General features: G+C 45.5%; 1 protein-coding gene across 2 annotated transcripts; it reads right to left on the reverse strand.

The window, feature by feature from the left end:
- Positions 1-3,455: 3,455 nt before the first annotated feature.
- On the reverse strand, positions 3,456-10,862 carry LOC134876974 (endoribonuclease ZC3H12A-like). Of its 2 annotated transcripts, none has more exons than XM_063902267.1 (6): positions 10,765-10,862; positions 9,672-10,695; positions 8,332-8,471; positions 6,337-6,571; positions 5,129-5,235; positions 3,456-4,733 (listed from the first exon to the last, which is right to left on the reverse strand). In XM_063902267.1, the coding sequence occupies exons 2-6, from the start codon at positions 9,959-9,961 to the stop codon at positions 3,877-3,879; spliced, it is 1,629 nt and encodes a 542-aa protein (XP_063758337.1). In that variant the 5' UTR covers positions 9,962-10,695; positions 10,765-10,862; the 3' UTR covers positions 3,456-3,876. The 2 variants fall into 2 exon arrangements, with proteins under 2 accessions (XP_063758337.1, XP_063758338.1); XM_063902268.1 differs by having other exon boundaries at positions 9,672-10,089; positions 10,250-10,828.
- Positions 10,863-18,534: the final 7,672 nt, after the last annotated feature.

An 18,534-nucleotide genomic window follows, 5' to 3' on the forward strand; every position in this document is an offset into this window, starting at 1 on the left:
TACTATTTGTAGGTATGTCTTTAAGTTAAGCATTTTTTATTGTGTTCCCGAGTTGTGGACTTGAGTCACATGACTTGAACTCGAGTCATGAATTTGATGACTTGAGACTTGACTTGACAAATCTAAAAAGACTTGCACTTTAACTTGGACTTTAACATCAGTGACTCACATTTGGACTTGGACTTGCCCCTTTTGACTCGAAAAGACTTGCTACTTTCCCCAAACCCAAAGATTAAAAAGTATGTTGACATGGACTGCGCTATCTCTCTTTGCACCTGTGTGAATCTGTGTGCGTAACGTGTGTGGCACGACATCCAATCAAATTAGATCCACGTTGTTTTGATCTGACAGCAACCAACCAATCAAAGTATTGGACAACCAATGAGGCGGAACAAACTATAAGGCGCCAAGTAGGCAACAATGATACCATGGGTAGTTTCGTTTGGATTTTAAAACTTTGAGGTGGTCAACAAAAAAAGAACTGCAGTCTGTAAAACATGCGGGACGAAGATAACAGACGGAGACGCGACAACTTCCAACTTCGTTGGACATTTGAAGTTGCACAAAGAACGGTAAGTTTTGAATGAAAGCCAACACTAGCTTATTGGCTAATTGCTAGCTAGCTACATATCAATGAGACTGTAAACTTCACCTTGGCTTACGAACACGCTAAACGGTATCTCCTGTGGGTTCATTAATGGAAAAGTTCACTATTTTGCACTTTGAGCCCCCTTTCTGGGTCGTCTTGGATGAAATAGAAATGTTGACGATTGGTCCAGTTTCCAGCTTTTGGCTAATATGGAATCACCCCCTGCTTCAGAATGGTTGGCTACAGGCATTCATAACATTGTCCTTAAATCAACCCTAAACATTCGTTTTCAAAGATGAGCAACTCACCGAGTGGTAAGTCACTACCTAGACACAGCCGAAGGACAGAAGGCCCTTTGTTGTGGGCACTGAACATGAAGTCTCTTCATTCACTCTTCCGAGTGGCCACCAGAGTCTTGGCAGTGCCTGCCTCTAGTGCTCCAGTGGAGTGAGTTTTCAGCCATGGTGGCATCATACTACGTCCCCATCGTGCACAAATGACTGACAGACTTTTGGCCAATTTGATCTTTTGCAAATGCAATGCAGCATAGGGCCCTGACATAGAAAAGCACAACTCTGTTCATTGTCATGTTCGTGACGCTTCACATCTAGCCCCCTTCCAGACACACACACACACACACACACACACACACACACACACACACACACACACACACACACACACACACACACACACACACACTTTTTTGGGAGTGAGGATATCTTGTATAAAGTGGTGACATGTTTGAAAAGGTTAAGGTTACACTTAGGTTTTGAAATGAGTTAAAAAGACTGAACATCTTTTTTATAAGTGGTAACACATTTGGAAAAGTTACATTCAACTGTTTTTGTGATCCTCCAAATATCTGTTTGAGGGTGAAGACATGTTTTTTAGTTCAATTCTAGTTTTAAGGTGAAAAGTGTTTTGCAAAAATGAGGATCCTTTGAGACAGTTATAGTGCAATAAGCAATGGAAATACAACGTCAGCACTTTCTGTGGACATTACATTTGCCTTTGTTTATTCCAAATGTGTTTGATAAATCTATACAGATCTTAAAAGCATACATGATTTGTGTAAATATTATTTCTCCGTTGTTAAAAGGACTTGAAACTCAAACGGTAGGACTTGGGACTTGACTTGAGACTTGTCGGTCTTGACTCAGGACTTGCTTGTCTTGACTCGGGACTTGAAAGCAAAGACATGATCCCACCTCTGTTGTGTTCTATAAACTACTGACAACTTTTCTCTGTGTTGGAATTCAACAGACATTAGAATGGCTGCCATACATATGTGGAGGTAAAGATTTAAGAAACATGGAGTGGTCTCTTCATTTTCTCCGGAGCTGTATGAGGATGTGACGCTTATGTTTTTTGTACATTTTTGTTTCAATGTCACAGTATCACCATGACTCAAAGATAAATCTTTTGAAAATATTGTCCGCTAGGTACACAAGTAAAGTAAAAATAGCCGTTATTTATTATTTTCATGTCGTTTGTCAAAGTTACAGCAACCACTGCAAAGGGGCCGAAGAGATGGGGGCTGCTGACCCCTGATCTAGAGAATCAAAACCCTCTAATCATGCTTTCTGTAAGACAGAAGGTCTTTGATCCCCTGCCCTGTCGGTTGGTTTTGTTTGAATTGTCCCCTTCTGACCCTGAAATGACCTTGGAAGTGGCAGCCATTCTCAAGATGATAAGAAGGAAGCATCAAAGCTTCTTTTGTGTTTTCCTTCACCGTAGGATTTACTGGACAATGCTGTACGAAAGGAAAGGAGAAAATGCTGTCGAACAAGTGCTTCTCCAATGACAACACATTTTTAAAAAAAACAACCGTTCATGGATCATGAAGTTATTATGCTAAAATAGGTAGATATAAGCAGTTTCCATCTAATGCCTTATCTTGCCAAAGTGTATATTAACTTTCTACAATATGGTAAAACAAACGAGAACCATGCATGGACATCACGCTTATTACTGTAAAACGGTTGATTCATTTGAACTGCTACGACCGGAGGGTGAGCATGAGGAACCATTGCCTTTCACTTCCTTTTTTTAAATTTCTATTCCGACAGAGGGAAATTAGTCCAGGTTTATAAACCCTGCATGAAACATACATATGAACTAACCGGTGAAGAATAGTCTTTTTTGCAGAGGGAAGGTTCCTAACGGAGTGAAATGACCCTGAAGTACCTGATCCAGCCCACTGGACCATTCTTTACAAAAGGAAAGGAGATAAGGCCATTGGGCCATTCATGTGAATAAACCATCGTAACCAAAGCAGGCCATTTTAGTTACCACGCTTAGACCCTGCAGGTGGAGTCTGAGCTGCTCCCTGTCAGACAGGAAGTCTGTGGACCCAGGAGCGGGTCGTTCACGGACAGGGTCCTTAAAGGACCTCATAACCACAGAGGTTATGTTTTGCGGGTGCTGGGGTCCTATGATCTTTGGTTTCTTTGGGATGGGGTCGAAGGTGGAGGTTTTGGAGCAGGCTGGTGTCATGCCTTCAGAGCTGCTTCAGTCTAACCTGTTCTGGTACCAGCTGTTCAGAGTTTCTAATGCTTGCATTCTTCAGATAGATGTTGTACTTGTGTGAATATGATATGACTGGGCTCTGCCTCTGCTTCTGTTTGACCCTTTACATGGCCCGATATCTGTAGCTTTCATTTCAACATTTAAAACAAATCTCAAGCAAGTCTACCAAATGTATGGAGATGCTTTAATACTCCACTGCTCCTTTAGTCTGTCACACGGGTGCAGACGAGTGCAGCAACGGCTCTACATTTAAATCTGTTGTTCTTGATTTACGTATCTCTCACACCTACAAGGACTGGGTAATATGTGAACCAGTGACAAATATTCAAAGTGCTTTTATCAGAATCAGAATCAAGTTTATTGCCTGGTACGTTTACACATACAAGGAAGCTATTTGGTGTCTGGTGGTGCGATCATAAACAGTTTATTTGACAATATTCAGTTAAAAAAAGGCACTGTCATTCTTAACAAAAGTACACATTAGTATAATACAGTTCCTCACTTTGAGGCAACATTAGAAAACAACACATGCTGCTTTATTCAAATGTTTTACTGTTACAATAAGTAACATGAATTGAGTGTTGTGCATTGCACTTTTACACGAGAGAAAGAGCTTTCAGTCTGCTACATAGTCATGTTGTAATGCTTTAGATGCAGGGCGAGTTGTGGTAGCACAGGGACATGGTAGGAATTATAATAAGAGAAGAAGACTTTCTCTATGTCTCTGTCCTGAGGGATGTGAGATGGTTTGTAATCTAGAAGGAGACGTGGCTGCTCCTGTAGTTCTGGATAAGAGAGATCAGCTGGGTCACGTCTGAGATGTGAGGGTAGGTATTCATGACCTGCTCCACCGCGCCCTGAGGGAACAGGGTGCTCAGCTGACTGCGCAAGCCCCCTCTCTGCTCTGCAACCGGGCTCCTGGCTCTGCCTTGCAGCCATGCCTCCCTCTGTGGACCGAGGTTCCGTCTGTACTGCGGCTCTGCCAAGTGTACAGGAAGCTCCCTGTTATGTGGAGGCAGAGCTGGGCAGGAGCCCCATGCTGGGGGGTGGTGGTGGTGATGGTGGTGGGGGGGCGATCTAGTCTGAAGATGAGCACAGCTGCACACAGGGCGTAGGCAGGGCACTGAGGTATGGTGCTGAGGGTAGAAATCTGCTCCGCCACTCAGGCAGGGACCGCTGAAGGAGCCTGAGAGCGAGCAGTCGTGGCTGTAGCTGCCCACTCCGCTGCTGTAGCTGCCCACTCCGCTGCTGTAGCTGTGGAGGGGGCGCTCCACACTGTCCTGGATGTAGAGCCTGGACATGGAGCTCTCCATGGAGCTGAAGGCCTCGTCCGCCTCGGGGCTGGAGCAGAGGCGGAGGCTGGTGCTGGGCTGGCTGTGGGGGCTGCTGCTGTCTCTGTGGAAGACCGAGAGCTCACTGGGGGAAGCCCTGAGGGACAGATCGTCTGTGCTGAGAAGCGGGGGGGTGTTTCTGCAGTGTGTGTCCGGTAGGCTCGGCTGGCCAGAGAAGTTCTTGGCTCGGTCCCTCAGCTCATCAGCCACAGACAGCTGGGACTGGTGGGCCCGCTCCGGGTGGTAGAACTTGCACTTGACTCCATAAGTACACTTCTTTCCTGAAAGAAGGAAAATAAGACACACACACAAGTAAAATATGCTGGTTTTGGAAGAGTTCTGGTCTGTGTAGTTGCAGGTTAGCAGTCTGGAACAGAAGAGTCCCATCGAAGACGGCATCTTTCAACCCCATACTCGTGTCTCAAGTAGCAGTGTTCATTGGTCTCGTGAATTATAACCTGGATTGTCACACAATTTTGATTCAGAAGATGTGATCCTGATTTTTCATATTAATTTGTTTCATGTGTTTTTCTTTATGAATATCATTCCTCTAAAATACACAACTCTCCATCATTCAGCATGATGTTAGCATGGCTGCAGACAGATTGTTGTGCAGTTGTAACCCCATTAGAGACAGTGTTGGGTCTATGAGTGTGAACCTGAGGAGTGAACTGACCGTAAGGACAGTGCTGCAGTTTGTTGTCTGGGCTCCAGGGCTTCTTCCACAGGAAGTCATCGATGGTGGGGCCGTTTCTCCCCAGCGGATCGTCTGGAGGCATGAACCTGCAGCAGGGAATGCACCGGTTAATATTAATCTGCTCTCTCACTATTATCCTTGTTCCACCGAAGCGGTTCCAAGGCCAGCTAGAGCCAGTGCCGATTGCAAAACTGTTTTTCGTGTTTCCACTGCACTCTAGGCCTCCAAAACTGTTTTGAACCAACAATCCACTGAGCTAGAAGGAAAACCTCATAAGAGAGTTACGATGGAGGCTGAGGCATTTTACAAGCAGTAAAGCCAAGAACTCAGAGTGACCAGGACACAACCACACACATATCTATGTCCCACAACATTAACCAGGCAGACGTGTGCCATACCATTTACGTTTAAAGACCACCTGGCGCTTTCATGACCGATTTGAACATAGGCGCAAGCTTCTTTTTGTTCTGGCTTTCAGGTGCAATTAAGACGCTATACAAGTCTTCATATCAGATCACAAGTATCATAGTGGAAAATATGCAGATCAAATATGCCGCGAGAAAACTGCTTATGCCACAATGACAGCAACGAGTACTGATCTAAAGCATTTATGGTGAATATTTACCATGCCTAGGTGAACCCGGTTAATGTTCCACGACCTGGGGTTTGATATAAAATGTAATGCATCTTAACAAAAGTATTTTAGTGTTTGTTGGATTCATTTGTCAGCTGGCCAAACATGCCATGCCAGTGCCCCTGTAACACTGAACTGACCGCCTTGTTGCCCCTCCTCTAATAGAAAACGTTATTATAATACAGTCTCTAGTGTTGCAGCGACGTCTGCAATGCTAGAAAAGTCGTCGAAAATAACAGGAATGTTTTTCAATAATAGAATTAAATCAAACTGTAACTGAGTCACTGACTGAACCTCCGTCACTAAAACAAACACTAATGATGGTTTTTATGGTTCTTTTGTGGGCTATGAAATCTTGATCGTGGTATGTGTCTCTTTTGTGGCGCATTAAATATGCCCCTCTCATAAAATAACTGCCCCCCCTCCCCCAAGTAGAGATGTTCTAGATCTGCCACTACAATGTACATTAAAACTGAACCAAAAATCAGTTATGAGGAAATATGCATCAGGCTCCCCCCCATGTATGCCCCGGCATGTATGCTGTCAGTCTTACTTGTCATTAGCGAAGGAGTACATGAGTAGCCTCTCCTCTATGAACTTCTTCCACTGCGGGCTCTCGGTCTGCAGGTCGCGGTAGTTGTCGTTGGAAACGATGATGCCGTCGCAGTCGAAGGCCAGCTTCACGATGTAGCGGTCGTCATAGCACACCACCCTCTTCCCGTTCACGCAGCGAGACGGCGTGTACACCAGGATCTTCCTCCGCTCCAGCTCGTGGAGAATGTGTTGATCTACGACAAAAATAATAGTATTGTTTAATCATCATTATAGGGCTAATAATGAGCTGACAGCATGGCAATCACCGGGTCTGTAACAGCACAGGTCCACACTTTAGTGGGCCTCAATTCTGCACATGTTCAGGGCTGATGTCTTGTTAGAGGAGCTTAGCTTACTTTATTTTGTTTTTAATAAAATTCAGTGGTTAATGAGTAGGATTTAGGATAAAACTGCTATTAATGATTCAGCACAGTCACACATAAGCACAGCTACACTATATAAACAGTATTGAGACACTCCTCTTAATCATTGAATTCAGGTCTGTCCTTCAGTCCCGTCTCCACAGGGGTATAAAATCCAGCACCTAGCCATGCAGTCTGCCTTTACAAACATTTGTCAAAGAATGGGTCATTCTAAAGAGCTCACTGAACTCGAACGTGGGACTGTAATAGGATGCCATCGTTGCAACAAGTCAGTTCGTGAAATTTCTTCTCTCCTAGATATTCCACCATCAACTGTGATTGGTATTCTTGCCAAGTGGAAACGTTTAGGAGCCACAGCAAGTCAGCTACGAAGTGGCAGACCACGTAAAGTTACAGAGCGGGGTCGCAGAGTGCTGAGGCGCTTAGTGCGTAAAAGTGGCTAAAGCTCTGCTAACTCAATAACTGCAGAGTTCCAAACCAGCTCTGCATTAGAATCAGACCTGTGCCGGGAGCTACACCTTAGGGATGAACTAGAACAGAGATTGCAAGCTAGGCGCTCTTGTCCAACATCAGGGTCTGACATCACAAATGCTCTTCTGGATGAATGGTTCCCACAGACACATTCCAACATCTTGTAGAAAGCCTCCCTAGAAGAGTGGAAGCTGTTACAGCTGCAAAGGGGGGACCAACTTCAAATTAATGCCTAAGAGTTTGGAATGGGATGTCGTAAAAGCTCCAGTAGGTGTCCCAATACTTTTGTCTATATAGTGCATCTATTGCATGTGTATAGCTGCATGTCCGCCTCAGGTGTAGTCTACCCTGTCCTCTCTGATAAATGACGCTGAGCTGCTGCAGCCCGTCCTTAATCTTTGTTTCAGCTTCCCTGTTGTTACAGTGAGCTTTGCACAGTGATCATAAAGTGTTTGAAAAGGAACTTGGAACTGAATAAATAAATACAATACTGGGTTTCAGTTTAAGTGTTTAAACTTCCTTATTGTTTCATACTTGTACCTACAGGTTGAAGGAGGGGAACTCCAGACAGGAAGTAGAGAAAGTGTCAGAGAGACATAAGGTTCCAAAACAGTTGTCAACTGTTAGAACAGAATCTGAGTTGAGTGAGAGAATAATGGGAGGAATTTGACCCTAAATGAATTGAAACGCTGTACTGTGTCTGCTGTAAGTCATTTCTTTGCCATCATGTTCGCCATATCCGGCCTAAAGGGGACATCACTGATGTGTTGGGCATTGAGGCAGAGGTTGGAACTCATGCCACATTAACAGTTGATCCTCACAGATCATTAAGATGTCTCACTCTGAACGGATGCTGGGAGCTGCAGCATAAAAGCATTACAATAAAGTTACATGCCAAATGTGGCTCGGCTACTAGTCTGGTTAGTCCTGATTATAAGTAGTGAAATATGAGGGTTATTGCAGTTCAGCTATGTACCTGTCTTATGATAAAACCCAACATGGCAGGTGGGTGAGGTCAGACCTGAGCCTGAAGAGAAGGCACACAGAGCTAACACACTGTCCTGAGGAACATTCTGGTGGCCTTTTCCTCCAGCTCTTACCTGTGATGGGGGCCTCGGCCCGCGGCTGCTCCTTCCTCCACAGGGGGACGAACACGGTGATGTCTCGCAGCCCTTTGTCCCAGAACCAGTTCACTGCCAGCTGGAGGCCCTGGCATGAAAACACCTTCTTGTTGCCATGGCTGCAAAAAACAGATGCCACAGTCAACAAAAAACAACTTCTCTTTTTTGCTTTCTTGCAGTTACGCACATGCATCCCCTTTCCCCTTTTTGTGGCAGCAGACAGTGTCACAAGGCACGTTCTCAGAGCTTTCTGAACCACAGACCTGAGGCGTCACATCCTGAACCCTCTCCCTCTGAGGACTGCTCCCTCTGCGCTCTGATTTAATGTGTTATGTGATCACACTGCACTGAAAAAACTGAAATGTTGACTTTAGTTAAATGTAGTATGTCAACAGAATTCACATAACTGTGTTAGGTTAGTTCAAAGCAATAATATTAAGTTGAAACAAAACATATTAGGTTGAACTTAATATTATTGCTTTGAACCCAAAACAGTTATGTGAATTCTGTTGACATACTACATTTAGCTAAAGTCAACGAGTAATGTTTGTTTAAAGTTCATCTGTCCAAAAGTCTCTCTGTATCTCACCTGGGAACAAAGGTGAGACAGTAAATACTTTTTCCTTCTTCCTCTTCAGCTCATTTCCTTACAGGACTACAGGTTATTAAAACGTGGCTCTTGTTTTCTTCTTTTCTCACATCATGCACTCTTCTATTGTTCATTATTGGTTTGAACACATCAGAACTTCCTTGTTTCAAATTGAGGTCACGTGAGACATTATATGATAAGAATAGCGCTCAGTATGGAGGTGCACAACACTCCTGGGAGGGTAAATGTCGACGCCCTTCAGGCATAATGTAATCCTGAAGTGAGTGCAGAAACACAGAGAATTAGAGCTGCACATCAGGTTTTCACTTCCCACACCTCTCAAGAGGAAGTGTGGTGCGATCAAATCGGTGAAGTGAAACAACATGTGACACTAATAGAGACGCTGGAAATCCATCTGAACCCTAAAGTCAAGCAGTAGAATGTTCTTTTAGACATGAATAAACATCTCTTTTAAAGCCTCACAGCTCAATAAAGATGTCTGCCTATGTTCATTTACATAAACACTTTGAGATACCCTGTGTAATGTTACTCTATACTTGTACTGTTTGACAGTTTGCAGATAAAGATCTTACCTACAAAGAATATCACATTCTAAACTTTAAAACGGATTTGTGGATAAGGATGAATGGATCAAACACTGAACCAACAAACACTTGTGATGCTTTAAGAGCATTTTAAAGTGGCTTAGTGATGTGTGAATGTGACCCACCTCATGGCCAAGTTGCTCCCGTCAATGACGACAGCTCTGAAGCCGGCAGGTGGCTCTCTGTGGGGCCCGACTCTGGGCTCTGCGGGCCCCGGGCTGCAGCCTCTGGGAACCAGCCGGGGGCTGTTGGGGACGCTCTTGTTGCTGCGAGTGTGGCAGGTCTTTATCAGCTCCTCCAGGATGTCATTGGTCTGGGCGTCCTGGCGGAGGCTCTCCAGCACCCTCAGGATGTCACTGTGAGAATATCCCAGTTTGAGAAAGCGCTCCACTTTGGCGTGCTGCTGCCGGTCCATCCTGTGTCCTCTGTACTCCCCTCTCACTGTCTGTCTGGGGAATCCTTCACGCCTCCTTATTCTGGCTCCTCAACGTCTCCACGGCAACAGCCTGTGTTGACAGGTGTCAGCAGGGATGGAGTTGACCTCTGTCAGTGTAAACAGGAAGCACAGCTGCAGTCGCTCAGGCTGATACGATCGGCTCTTCCTACCACAAACTCATGAATGCCAACGCACGCACAAACAGTGCTGATGTCACACTGCGTCAGAAACCCCGTCTCACACACACACACACACATCCAAGTTTACCTCTAGTGTCACTCAGTGTGAGCTGGGAGTGTCGCTGTGTGGAAACCCCCCCGACAGAGCACACTGTCAGGCTGAAGCTCGCTGAATGACTCAACCCACTGCTTCCACTTTTTCCTCCCACAAGTAGAGCTATTCTGAGTAGAAAACTTTAGCAAATTTCTCTCACGCTGTTACACCTAAACAATGTGTCAACTTGAAATTTGAAGTATGAGGAAAAGGGATGTTTATTGTGAGCACCCTCCCCTCTGCATAGGGCTGGGCTGTGCACTGGCTTGCTACAACTTGCAGCAAACCACTTCCTCTACTGCTGAGTCGACACTCAGTTCATCAACACTCACACTCATGTTTTCCCCGGAAAATGAAAAGATTACCTCTGCTTGATTGCCTCACCAGCAACCTTTGCTCTGTAGCTGTGTACTGACTGCGCCTGGCTCCTGCTCGACTCTCTGTATGAAACACAACACGTCTGAACACGTCACAAACATCTTTTACCGTGAGCCTCATTCCGTACTTACAATAAGCCGAGCTGAATCCTGTGTGTGTGTGTGTGTGTGTGAGAGAGAGAGGGAGAGAGAGAGAGAGAGAGAGACTGACTACTGGCTGCTGAGGAAAAAAAAGTATCTGACCAGCAGCGAAGAGCACTGTGTACATTAGTGATTTCTACTTCCTCATCAGGATCCTCAGGGATCTGTTTCCCCTCATGTGCTGTGCTGAACTAAAGCTGCATAAAGCTATACACTTCAACTTTATTGTCAACCTATCAGTTTTTGTGTACAGACAGAGAGATCATAATACTGTTTCCCACAATCCTGAGGATTAAAAAATACAAATATATATAAATTGTTTTTTAGTTGGGTGGAGCTGCCTTCTCCCTGAAGACAGGAGGGTGAAGAGGCAGCTGGAGGGATGGGGAGGTCACCCACAATGCTGAGTGCTCTGTGAGTGAGGCGGGTGTAAAAGGTCCCGTAATGATGGGAGTGTGGCACCAATGATCCTCTCAGCAGTGTTCACTGTAGGGTCTTGGAGGCGGTGCAGCTTCCAAACCACGCAGGGATGCAGCAGCTGAGGATGCTCTCCGTGGCGCCTCGGTAGAAGGTGTTAATGAGGGGGGGGGGGCTCCTGCTCTCTTCAGTTTGCGGATGAAGTAGAGGCGCTGCAGTGAGGTTCACCCCCAGGAATTAGGTGCTGTTCACCTACTCCACAGCAGCACCATTGATTGTCAGTGGGTGGGGGTCTTGGGTGTAGGTTCTCCTGAAATCGACAACAATCTCCTTTGTTTTTCTCCACATTAAGGAAGAGATTGTTGACTATGCACCATGTGGCCAGTGGGTCTCGTCGTTGTTGCTGATGAGTCCCACCACGGTTGTGTCAACTTGATGAAGTGGTTCGAGCTGTGAGTGGGTGGGTGTGCAGTCGTGGGTCAGCAGGGTGAAGTGCAGGGGACTGAGCACACATCCTTAGGGGGCCCCGTACTCAGCGTGATGGGGTCCGATGTGTTGTTGCCGAGGAAGTCCAGCAGCAAGTAGAAAAGGGGCTGAGGCCCAGGTTTGCTAGTTTACAGACCAGCTGCTGGGGGGTGATGGTGTTGAATGCTGAGCTAAAGTCTATGAACAGCTTCCTAACAAAGGAGTTTTTATTGTCCAAGTGGGTGAGGGCTGGGTGGAGAGCAGAGGAGATCCTCCTCAGTGGACCGCTTCGCCCGATATGCAAACTGAAACGGGTCCAGCGGGGGGGGAGGGTGGATTTGATTTGCTTCATGACTAGCCTCTCGAAGCACTTCATGATGGCGGAAGTCAGCGCTATGGGGCGGTCGTCTTTGAAGCTGGATGGAGATGACTTCTTCGGTACAGGTATGATGATGGTTTCCTTGAAGCACGAGGGAACAGCCTGGCTCAGGGAGATGTTGAAGATGTCTGTGAGGACATCTGTGAGCTCAGCTGCACATTCCTTTAGCACACAAACAGGATTGTTGTCGCGCCCAGAGGCTTTCCGGGTGTTAATCCTTAGCAGTGTGCTCCTCACACTGCCTGGGGACAGACACATAGCCTGGTCGTTGGGTGGAGGCGTTGGGTGGAGGCGTTGTTTTCTGCGCAGGTATGCTGTTCTGTGCTTAAAAGTGTACGAACAAGCCGTTGAGGTTGTTCAGCAGAGAGGTGTCACTGACACAGGTCTGTGGTCCGTTATGGTCCTCATACACTGCCACAGGCTCTGCGTGTCTCTGCTGTCACTGAAGGGTGCTGTAATCCTCCGGGTGTACTGTCTTTAGCTCTCTGGATGCAACGAGACCAGCTGGATTGCCCCCTTTGAAGGCAATGTTGCGGGCCCTCAGCAGCCCTTGGACCTCCCCTGTCAGCCATGGCTTCTATTAGCCCTGATGGTGATGGATCTGGTGTGGGTCACATCATCAATGCATGTGGTGATGTAGCCTGTGACTCTCTATTGTAATTGAAACCTTGAATCTTGTAACACTGTAAAGCAGGAGCGGACTGACCAGTAGGACGTTCTGTCAAAGTCCAGAACGGCCGTCCCTTTATGTGGGCTACGGCTCATCAATTTAAAAAAAAAAAGGATTAGCGATATTAAGTCAAAACAATAGAGGGCGCCAATACCATATTGCAGGCCGATTACGTGGGGAAAGGTACCAGACTTGAAACAAAACAAAACAAAAAAACACACAAAGAAGAAGTGTAGGTCTAAAGAAAACGTCAGGTAGGAAGCGTAAAGAGAAAAGTGGCTGGGAGAGAAGAAGGCCAAATCATTGGAGGCGGACGCATCAAAATGTCAAAAGCTTACTGAGCGATTTAGTAGAGCCAGGCAAGACTGCGGAGGACGGCCAAGAGAAGGAGGTTGAGACGGAGCATCCCCCGGTAGTGCAGGGACAGACGAGCGCAGAAGAGCTAGAGGCACAGGTAAGTTGCAGAAGCACCTACATCAGTAGGCTAGGCGATAATAGGCTCACCTATTTATTTGGGTTATGTTATAAACGTCGAGTTTTCAGCACGATTCAGGGCAGTCCAACCTGACGTGTTTGTGGCTGACAACGTTAGCGCGTGAAATATCACGAACAAACTGCAATATGGAAAATAATAAAGTACCACCGTCATTTCGGGTAGAGCGTGATTACTTCAATCATTTTCAGTGTCACGTCTGATATGCAACAACAAGGGGAAGAAGACAAAAAATACTTTTGCATTTTGGAGACGTATTAGTAGTGTCTCCCGCCTCTCCCTCTCACACACACAAACACAAACACTATTCTGTCCTCTTTTTTCCCGAATTGGCAGATCCTGATTAAAGTAGCCTAGACACAGCCATTGTCTTCTTCATACTTGGACAGTATAGTTTATTAAAAGTTATGATATAGAAGAAATATTGAATCGTTTTTTTAAGGATAAGCATCTGATGTTATACAATCACCTGGCTATGTACATTGCCTAACAACATGTATATATATATATATATATATATATGCATTTATGTATTTATCATTTGTTAATTCAGGTTGAAGAAGATAGTTGCAGCTCAAAAGATGAAAGGGAGAGTGCAGGGAGAGTGCCAGGATGCTCAGCATCACAACATTTCAAACGGCCAAAGTCAGACAGTTACAGCCTGGAACAATTTTTTGCTTATCAGCCCCAGCAAAAGCCCACAAATCTGTCTCTGCAGAGAGTGTTCATTTGTAAAGATGGCACAAATCTCAAATGGCTCACATATTGTGAGGAGAGTCACATTTTATTTTGTACAGTGTGTTCGGCATTTTCCAAGCCATATGAAACAAATCCCTTCATAAGTGGAATGCAGGACTGGAAGCATGTCAATCAAAGAGTAGAGGAGCATGAAAGGGGGGCCATGCATAGGATGTGTGCTGAAGCATATTTTTTACGTGCATCAAAAGCTGATATAGCCAGTCTGCTACATGGTCCCCAAATAGTTTCCCACAGAGACCAAATAAGGAAAAGACGGTAAGTGTTGGAACGAGTTGTTGAAATAGTTGAAGTCATTGGTAAGAGAGGACTTAGCTATAGAGGGACACAATCTGAAGCAGCTTACACATTGGATGACCTGAGTATTGACCATGGGAACTTTTTGAGCTTGTAATTGTTCTTGTGAAATATGATGTATGTCTGAAGGAACATCTCACTGAGTGCATTGAGAAAAGTAAGAAGGTGCATCAAACAGAAGATCAGGGTCGAGGCTCTCGTGACATTTTGGTCCAAAACCACTGTGAATAAAGTCATCTCTAGAGTGCAGCAACTTATACAGGAGACCATTGCAAAAGAGGTTAGAGAGGCTCAGATGTTTTCAGTGCAGATCGACACAACCCAAGACATAACATCCCAAGACCAGTGCTCTATAGTCTTAAGGTATGTCAAAGACACAGTTCAGGAAAGGCTTCTTGCAGTGGTGAAGTGTGAAGCATCAACTGGCCAATATTTTGTCACGGTCCTTGCAGATGTCCTTGAGAGATGTGAATTGGAGATCAGGAACTGCATCAGTAATCAAAGTCCACTTTATTGTCAAAGTTTCCACATGTGTTATACATACAGAACATTGAAATACCATTTCTGACAGTCCCACAGTGCAAATATAAACAAGAACATATAACATAAAGAGATAAGAGCGTAGAAAGAAAAAAAGAAAGGTGGGGTAAAAAAGGGTATACAAAAAAAAACAAGTAATGTATACATATGTTAGTCACAATCAACACAGTTAGACGGTAGTGTTAGTAGTTCTTTAGTGCAGAAAATACTTTGTGCAAAGTACATTTTCTTTAGCAGCGGAGAATAGAAAGTGACTGGTGCTGGATGAGGGAGGGTGTGTGAGGGAGGGGGATTCATGTCCTGGTACATTTCCATTGAGGCTGTGGGGAAAGGTGGGTGGGACGGAGGATGGAGAGGTCAGGGGAGAGATGAGAGCGGGGGTAGAGGGAGATGAGAGAGAGAGGGAGGGACGGAGAGAGGGGGAGCGAGAGGAAGGAGGGAGGGAGGGAGGAGAGAGAGACAGAGGATTGAGGGAGGGACGGAGGATAGAGAGAGAGCGAGGGAGGGAGGGAGGGAGTTCAGCATCCTGACTGCCTGGTAGAAGAAGCTGTTCCTCAGCCTGATGGAGCTCGAGTGGAGGCTGCTGAGCATGAGGATGCTCTCAGTGGCGCCTCGGTAGAATGAGAGCATGACGGGGGGGGGGCTCCTGCTCGCTTGAGCTTCCTGATGAAGTAGAGGCTTTGCTGGGCCTTCTTTGCCAGTGCAGTGGTGTTGTTGTTCCAGGTGAGGTCATCTGTGATGGTCACACCCAGGAATTTGGTGCTGCTCACCTGCTCCACAGCAGCACCATTGATGGTCAGAGGGAGGGGGGGTTGGGAGTGGGTTTTCCTGAAGTCAACAACAATCTTCTTTGTTTTCCCCACATTGAGAGATTGTTATTTTGGCACCAACGGGCCAGCTGGTTCACTTCCTTCCTGTAGTTAGTCTCATCGTTGTGGCTGATGAGACCCACCACGGTAGAGCAGCGAACTTCACGATGTGGTTGGAGCTGTAGCTGGGTTTGCAGTCATGGGTCAGCAGGGTGAAGAGAAGGGGGCTGAGCACACAGCCTTGGGGGCCCCCGTGCTCAGTGTTAGTGTGTTTGATGTGTTGTTGTTGACCCGGATAGCTTGTGGGCTCTCTGTGAGGAAGTCCAGCAACCAGTTGCAGAGAGAGGGGCTGAGGCCCAGGTCTGTAAGTTTACCCACAAGCTGCTGGGGGATGATGGTGTTGAATGCTGAGCTGAAGTCTATGAATAGCATTCTGACGTAGGAGTTCTTAGTGTCCAGGTGTGAGGGCTGGGTGTAGAGCAGAGGTGATTGCATCCTCTGTGGACCGTTTAGCTCGGTAGGCAAACTGAAACGGGTCCAGGGAGGGAGGAAGAGTGGATTTGATCTGTTTTCTGCGCAGTTGTGTTGTTCTATTCAAAGAAGCCATTGAGGTTGTTGAGCAGGGAGGTGTGACTGTCACAGGTCTGCGGTGGTAGTTTGTAGTAATGCCACTGATGGTGCATCCAATATGCAAGGCCAATACAAAGGTTTTTCCGCTCTGTTGTCCTCGAAAACGCCAAACCAAGTGCATGTGTGGTGTTATGCAAATATGTTAAACCTGGTTCTGGCTGACACAACTGAAGAGGCTATTGCCAGTGGATCCTTGTTCTCACTAATGAACGATGTTGCTGTCTTCTTTCATGAGTCATACCAGAGGATGAATGTGTGGGAGCAGGAAAGTCAAGACAGTCGACATAAGCGTCTTTCCATGATTGGAGAACCAAGGTGATGGGCCAAGGATGTTGCCTTGAGGAAGATTTTTGGGTCCTTTGGGAAGCCAGGCCAGTGTGTCTACACTGATGTCATCAGGGCACTGAAAAATATTGAAGGCCAGTGTAACCTGAAGACATCAGCGCGTGTCAAAGCCAAAGGGTGTTTGGAGGGTTTAATGAGGTTTGAGACAGTTCTGACTGCTCAGCTTTTCCTCAGGATCTTTGAAGTCACAACACCACGCTCTAAATACTTGCAGACGCATGGTTTAGACATCTTGACTGCTCACCGAATGGTTCTGACCACTGAAAATGCCCTCAACAACATGTCACGAGATTTTGAGTCAGTGAAGAAAGCTGCTGATGTTTTTGTTCAGTGGGCAAATACAAAATTGTCTGAGGAGGAATGTGATAAGGAAGTGGAAGAAGCTCTTCCAGAGAAAAGGATGAGGAGAACAAAGATGATGGAGGGTGAAATGGCAAGGGATGAGAGCTTTGGAAATGCTAACAGTGCCTGTGAAGCAGAGGTCCATAACCAGGTGATGGACACAGTTACAGGGAGCCTCCAAAGGCGTTTTCTATCCCATGGTTCCCTCTATGCAGACATGGCTCTCCTTGATCCAAGAAACTTTACCCACGTTTGTTTATCAGGTCTGCCTGATACTGCTTTTCAAGGGTTGAGCAAATGCTTACTCAAGTTTGACAGCAATGCAACTGCTGCTAATTTGCAAAGTGAGCTTAAGTGTTTGACAGCACAATGGCCACGTCTGAACAGTCTGTATTGGATGAATACAAAGTTAGGACAGTGGTGGAAGAAGAGGCAGAAGAGAACAAAGACACAGAAGAGGAAGAGGAGGAACTTAAACTGAGCACCTGCAAAGCTTGTAAAAACTGCCCAGCATGTTGTTACCAGATTCTGACGATGGCACAACCTGTTAACAGATGCCTATCACATCCTTGACCTAGGCTACAAATTACTCCTCACTCTTCCTGTGACCGAAGTAGCCTGTGAGAGAAGTTTCTCCGTCCTCAAATATATAAAGAATAGATTGAGGAGCACTATTTCCCAGGAACATCTCAAAGCATTTATGCTTTTGGCCATAGAGAAGGACATCGTAATGTCCTTGGGCAGTGAGCTCATTATAGATAGAGTTGCAGAGACCAGTGCCCTGTTGAGTAAGCTTTTACTGCCACAGTATTGAGTACATTTTCTTAGCAACCTATAAATAAAGTTTCTATCCTCCAAGTTCAAGTTAATATAGGTTAGGGCTACCTTCTTTGTGAGTGATCTGAAATACCTTAGTTTTATTGATGTTTTGTTATAAATAAACACCTCCGAAATGATCATTGATTGTGTAATGTTATTATCTGTGAATATCTTCAGTCTATAAGGCTTTTGGTATAGTATCTTGAAACGCTGGCAAGTGGTTATATAAACACAAAATTGCGTATGGGCCTAAATTGTTGAAAAAGTCCAGGGCCTTTTTTTAGCCTCAGTCCGTCCCTGCTGTAAAGTACCCAATCATCTTCTGATTTATGAGTTTTAGTGTGACTCCCTGTTTTGGACCAAACCAGTCTGGTCGTGGCCTACAATTTTGGGGACAATTAGGTTAGGCCTAGGAGTTAGCTAAAATGTTGCAGTCTGTATTTTGAATACTTTTTGGCCTATGGGATGCTGGATCCTCTGGGTCTTCATTTTCTTTTAGTATTACATTAATAGTGGACAGCTGCAGAGATTGGAGAAGGGTTTTAATTAACAGTGTTTAAGCATTTCAGTTAAAAGAGGGGAGAAACTGTGTTTAAAATATAATTTAATCATTCTTATTTTTATTAAGGCGTTCACTCGAAACATCTGTGACTGTAATTATGTCTAAACATTAGTTGTACTGGTGCAACAATCAAGACCTAACATGTAGAGGGAGCTTCAGTGCTGATGGTCACAGCTCCACGAAAGCTATCTATGCTATCCAAAGCTCCAGAAAGCCAAAAGAACACATCAGCAGGTG

Source organism: Eleginops maclovinus, chromosome 15 (assembly GCF_036324505.1).
Source record: "Eleginops maclovinus isolate JMC-PN-2008 ecotype Puerto Natales chromosome 15, JC_Emac_rtc_rv5, whole genome shotgun sequence".
Taxonomy (NCBI): Eukaryota; Metazoa; Chordata; class Actinopteri; order Perciformes; family Eleginopidae; genus Eleginops; species Eleginops maclovinus.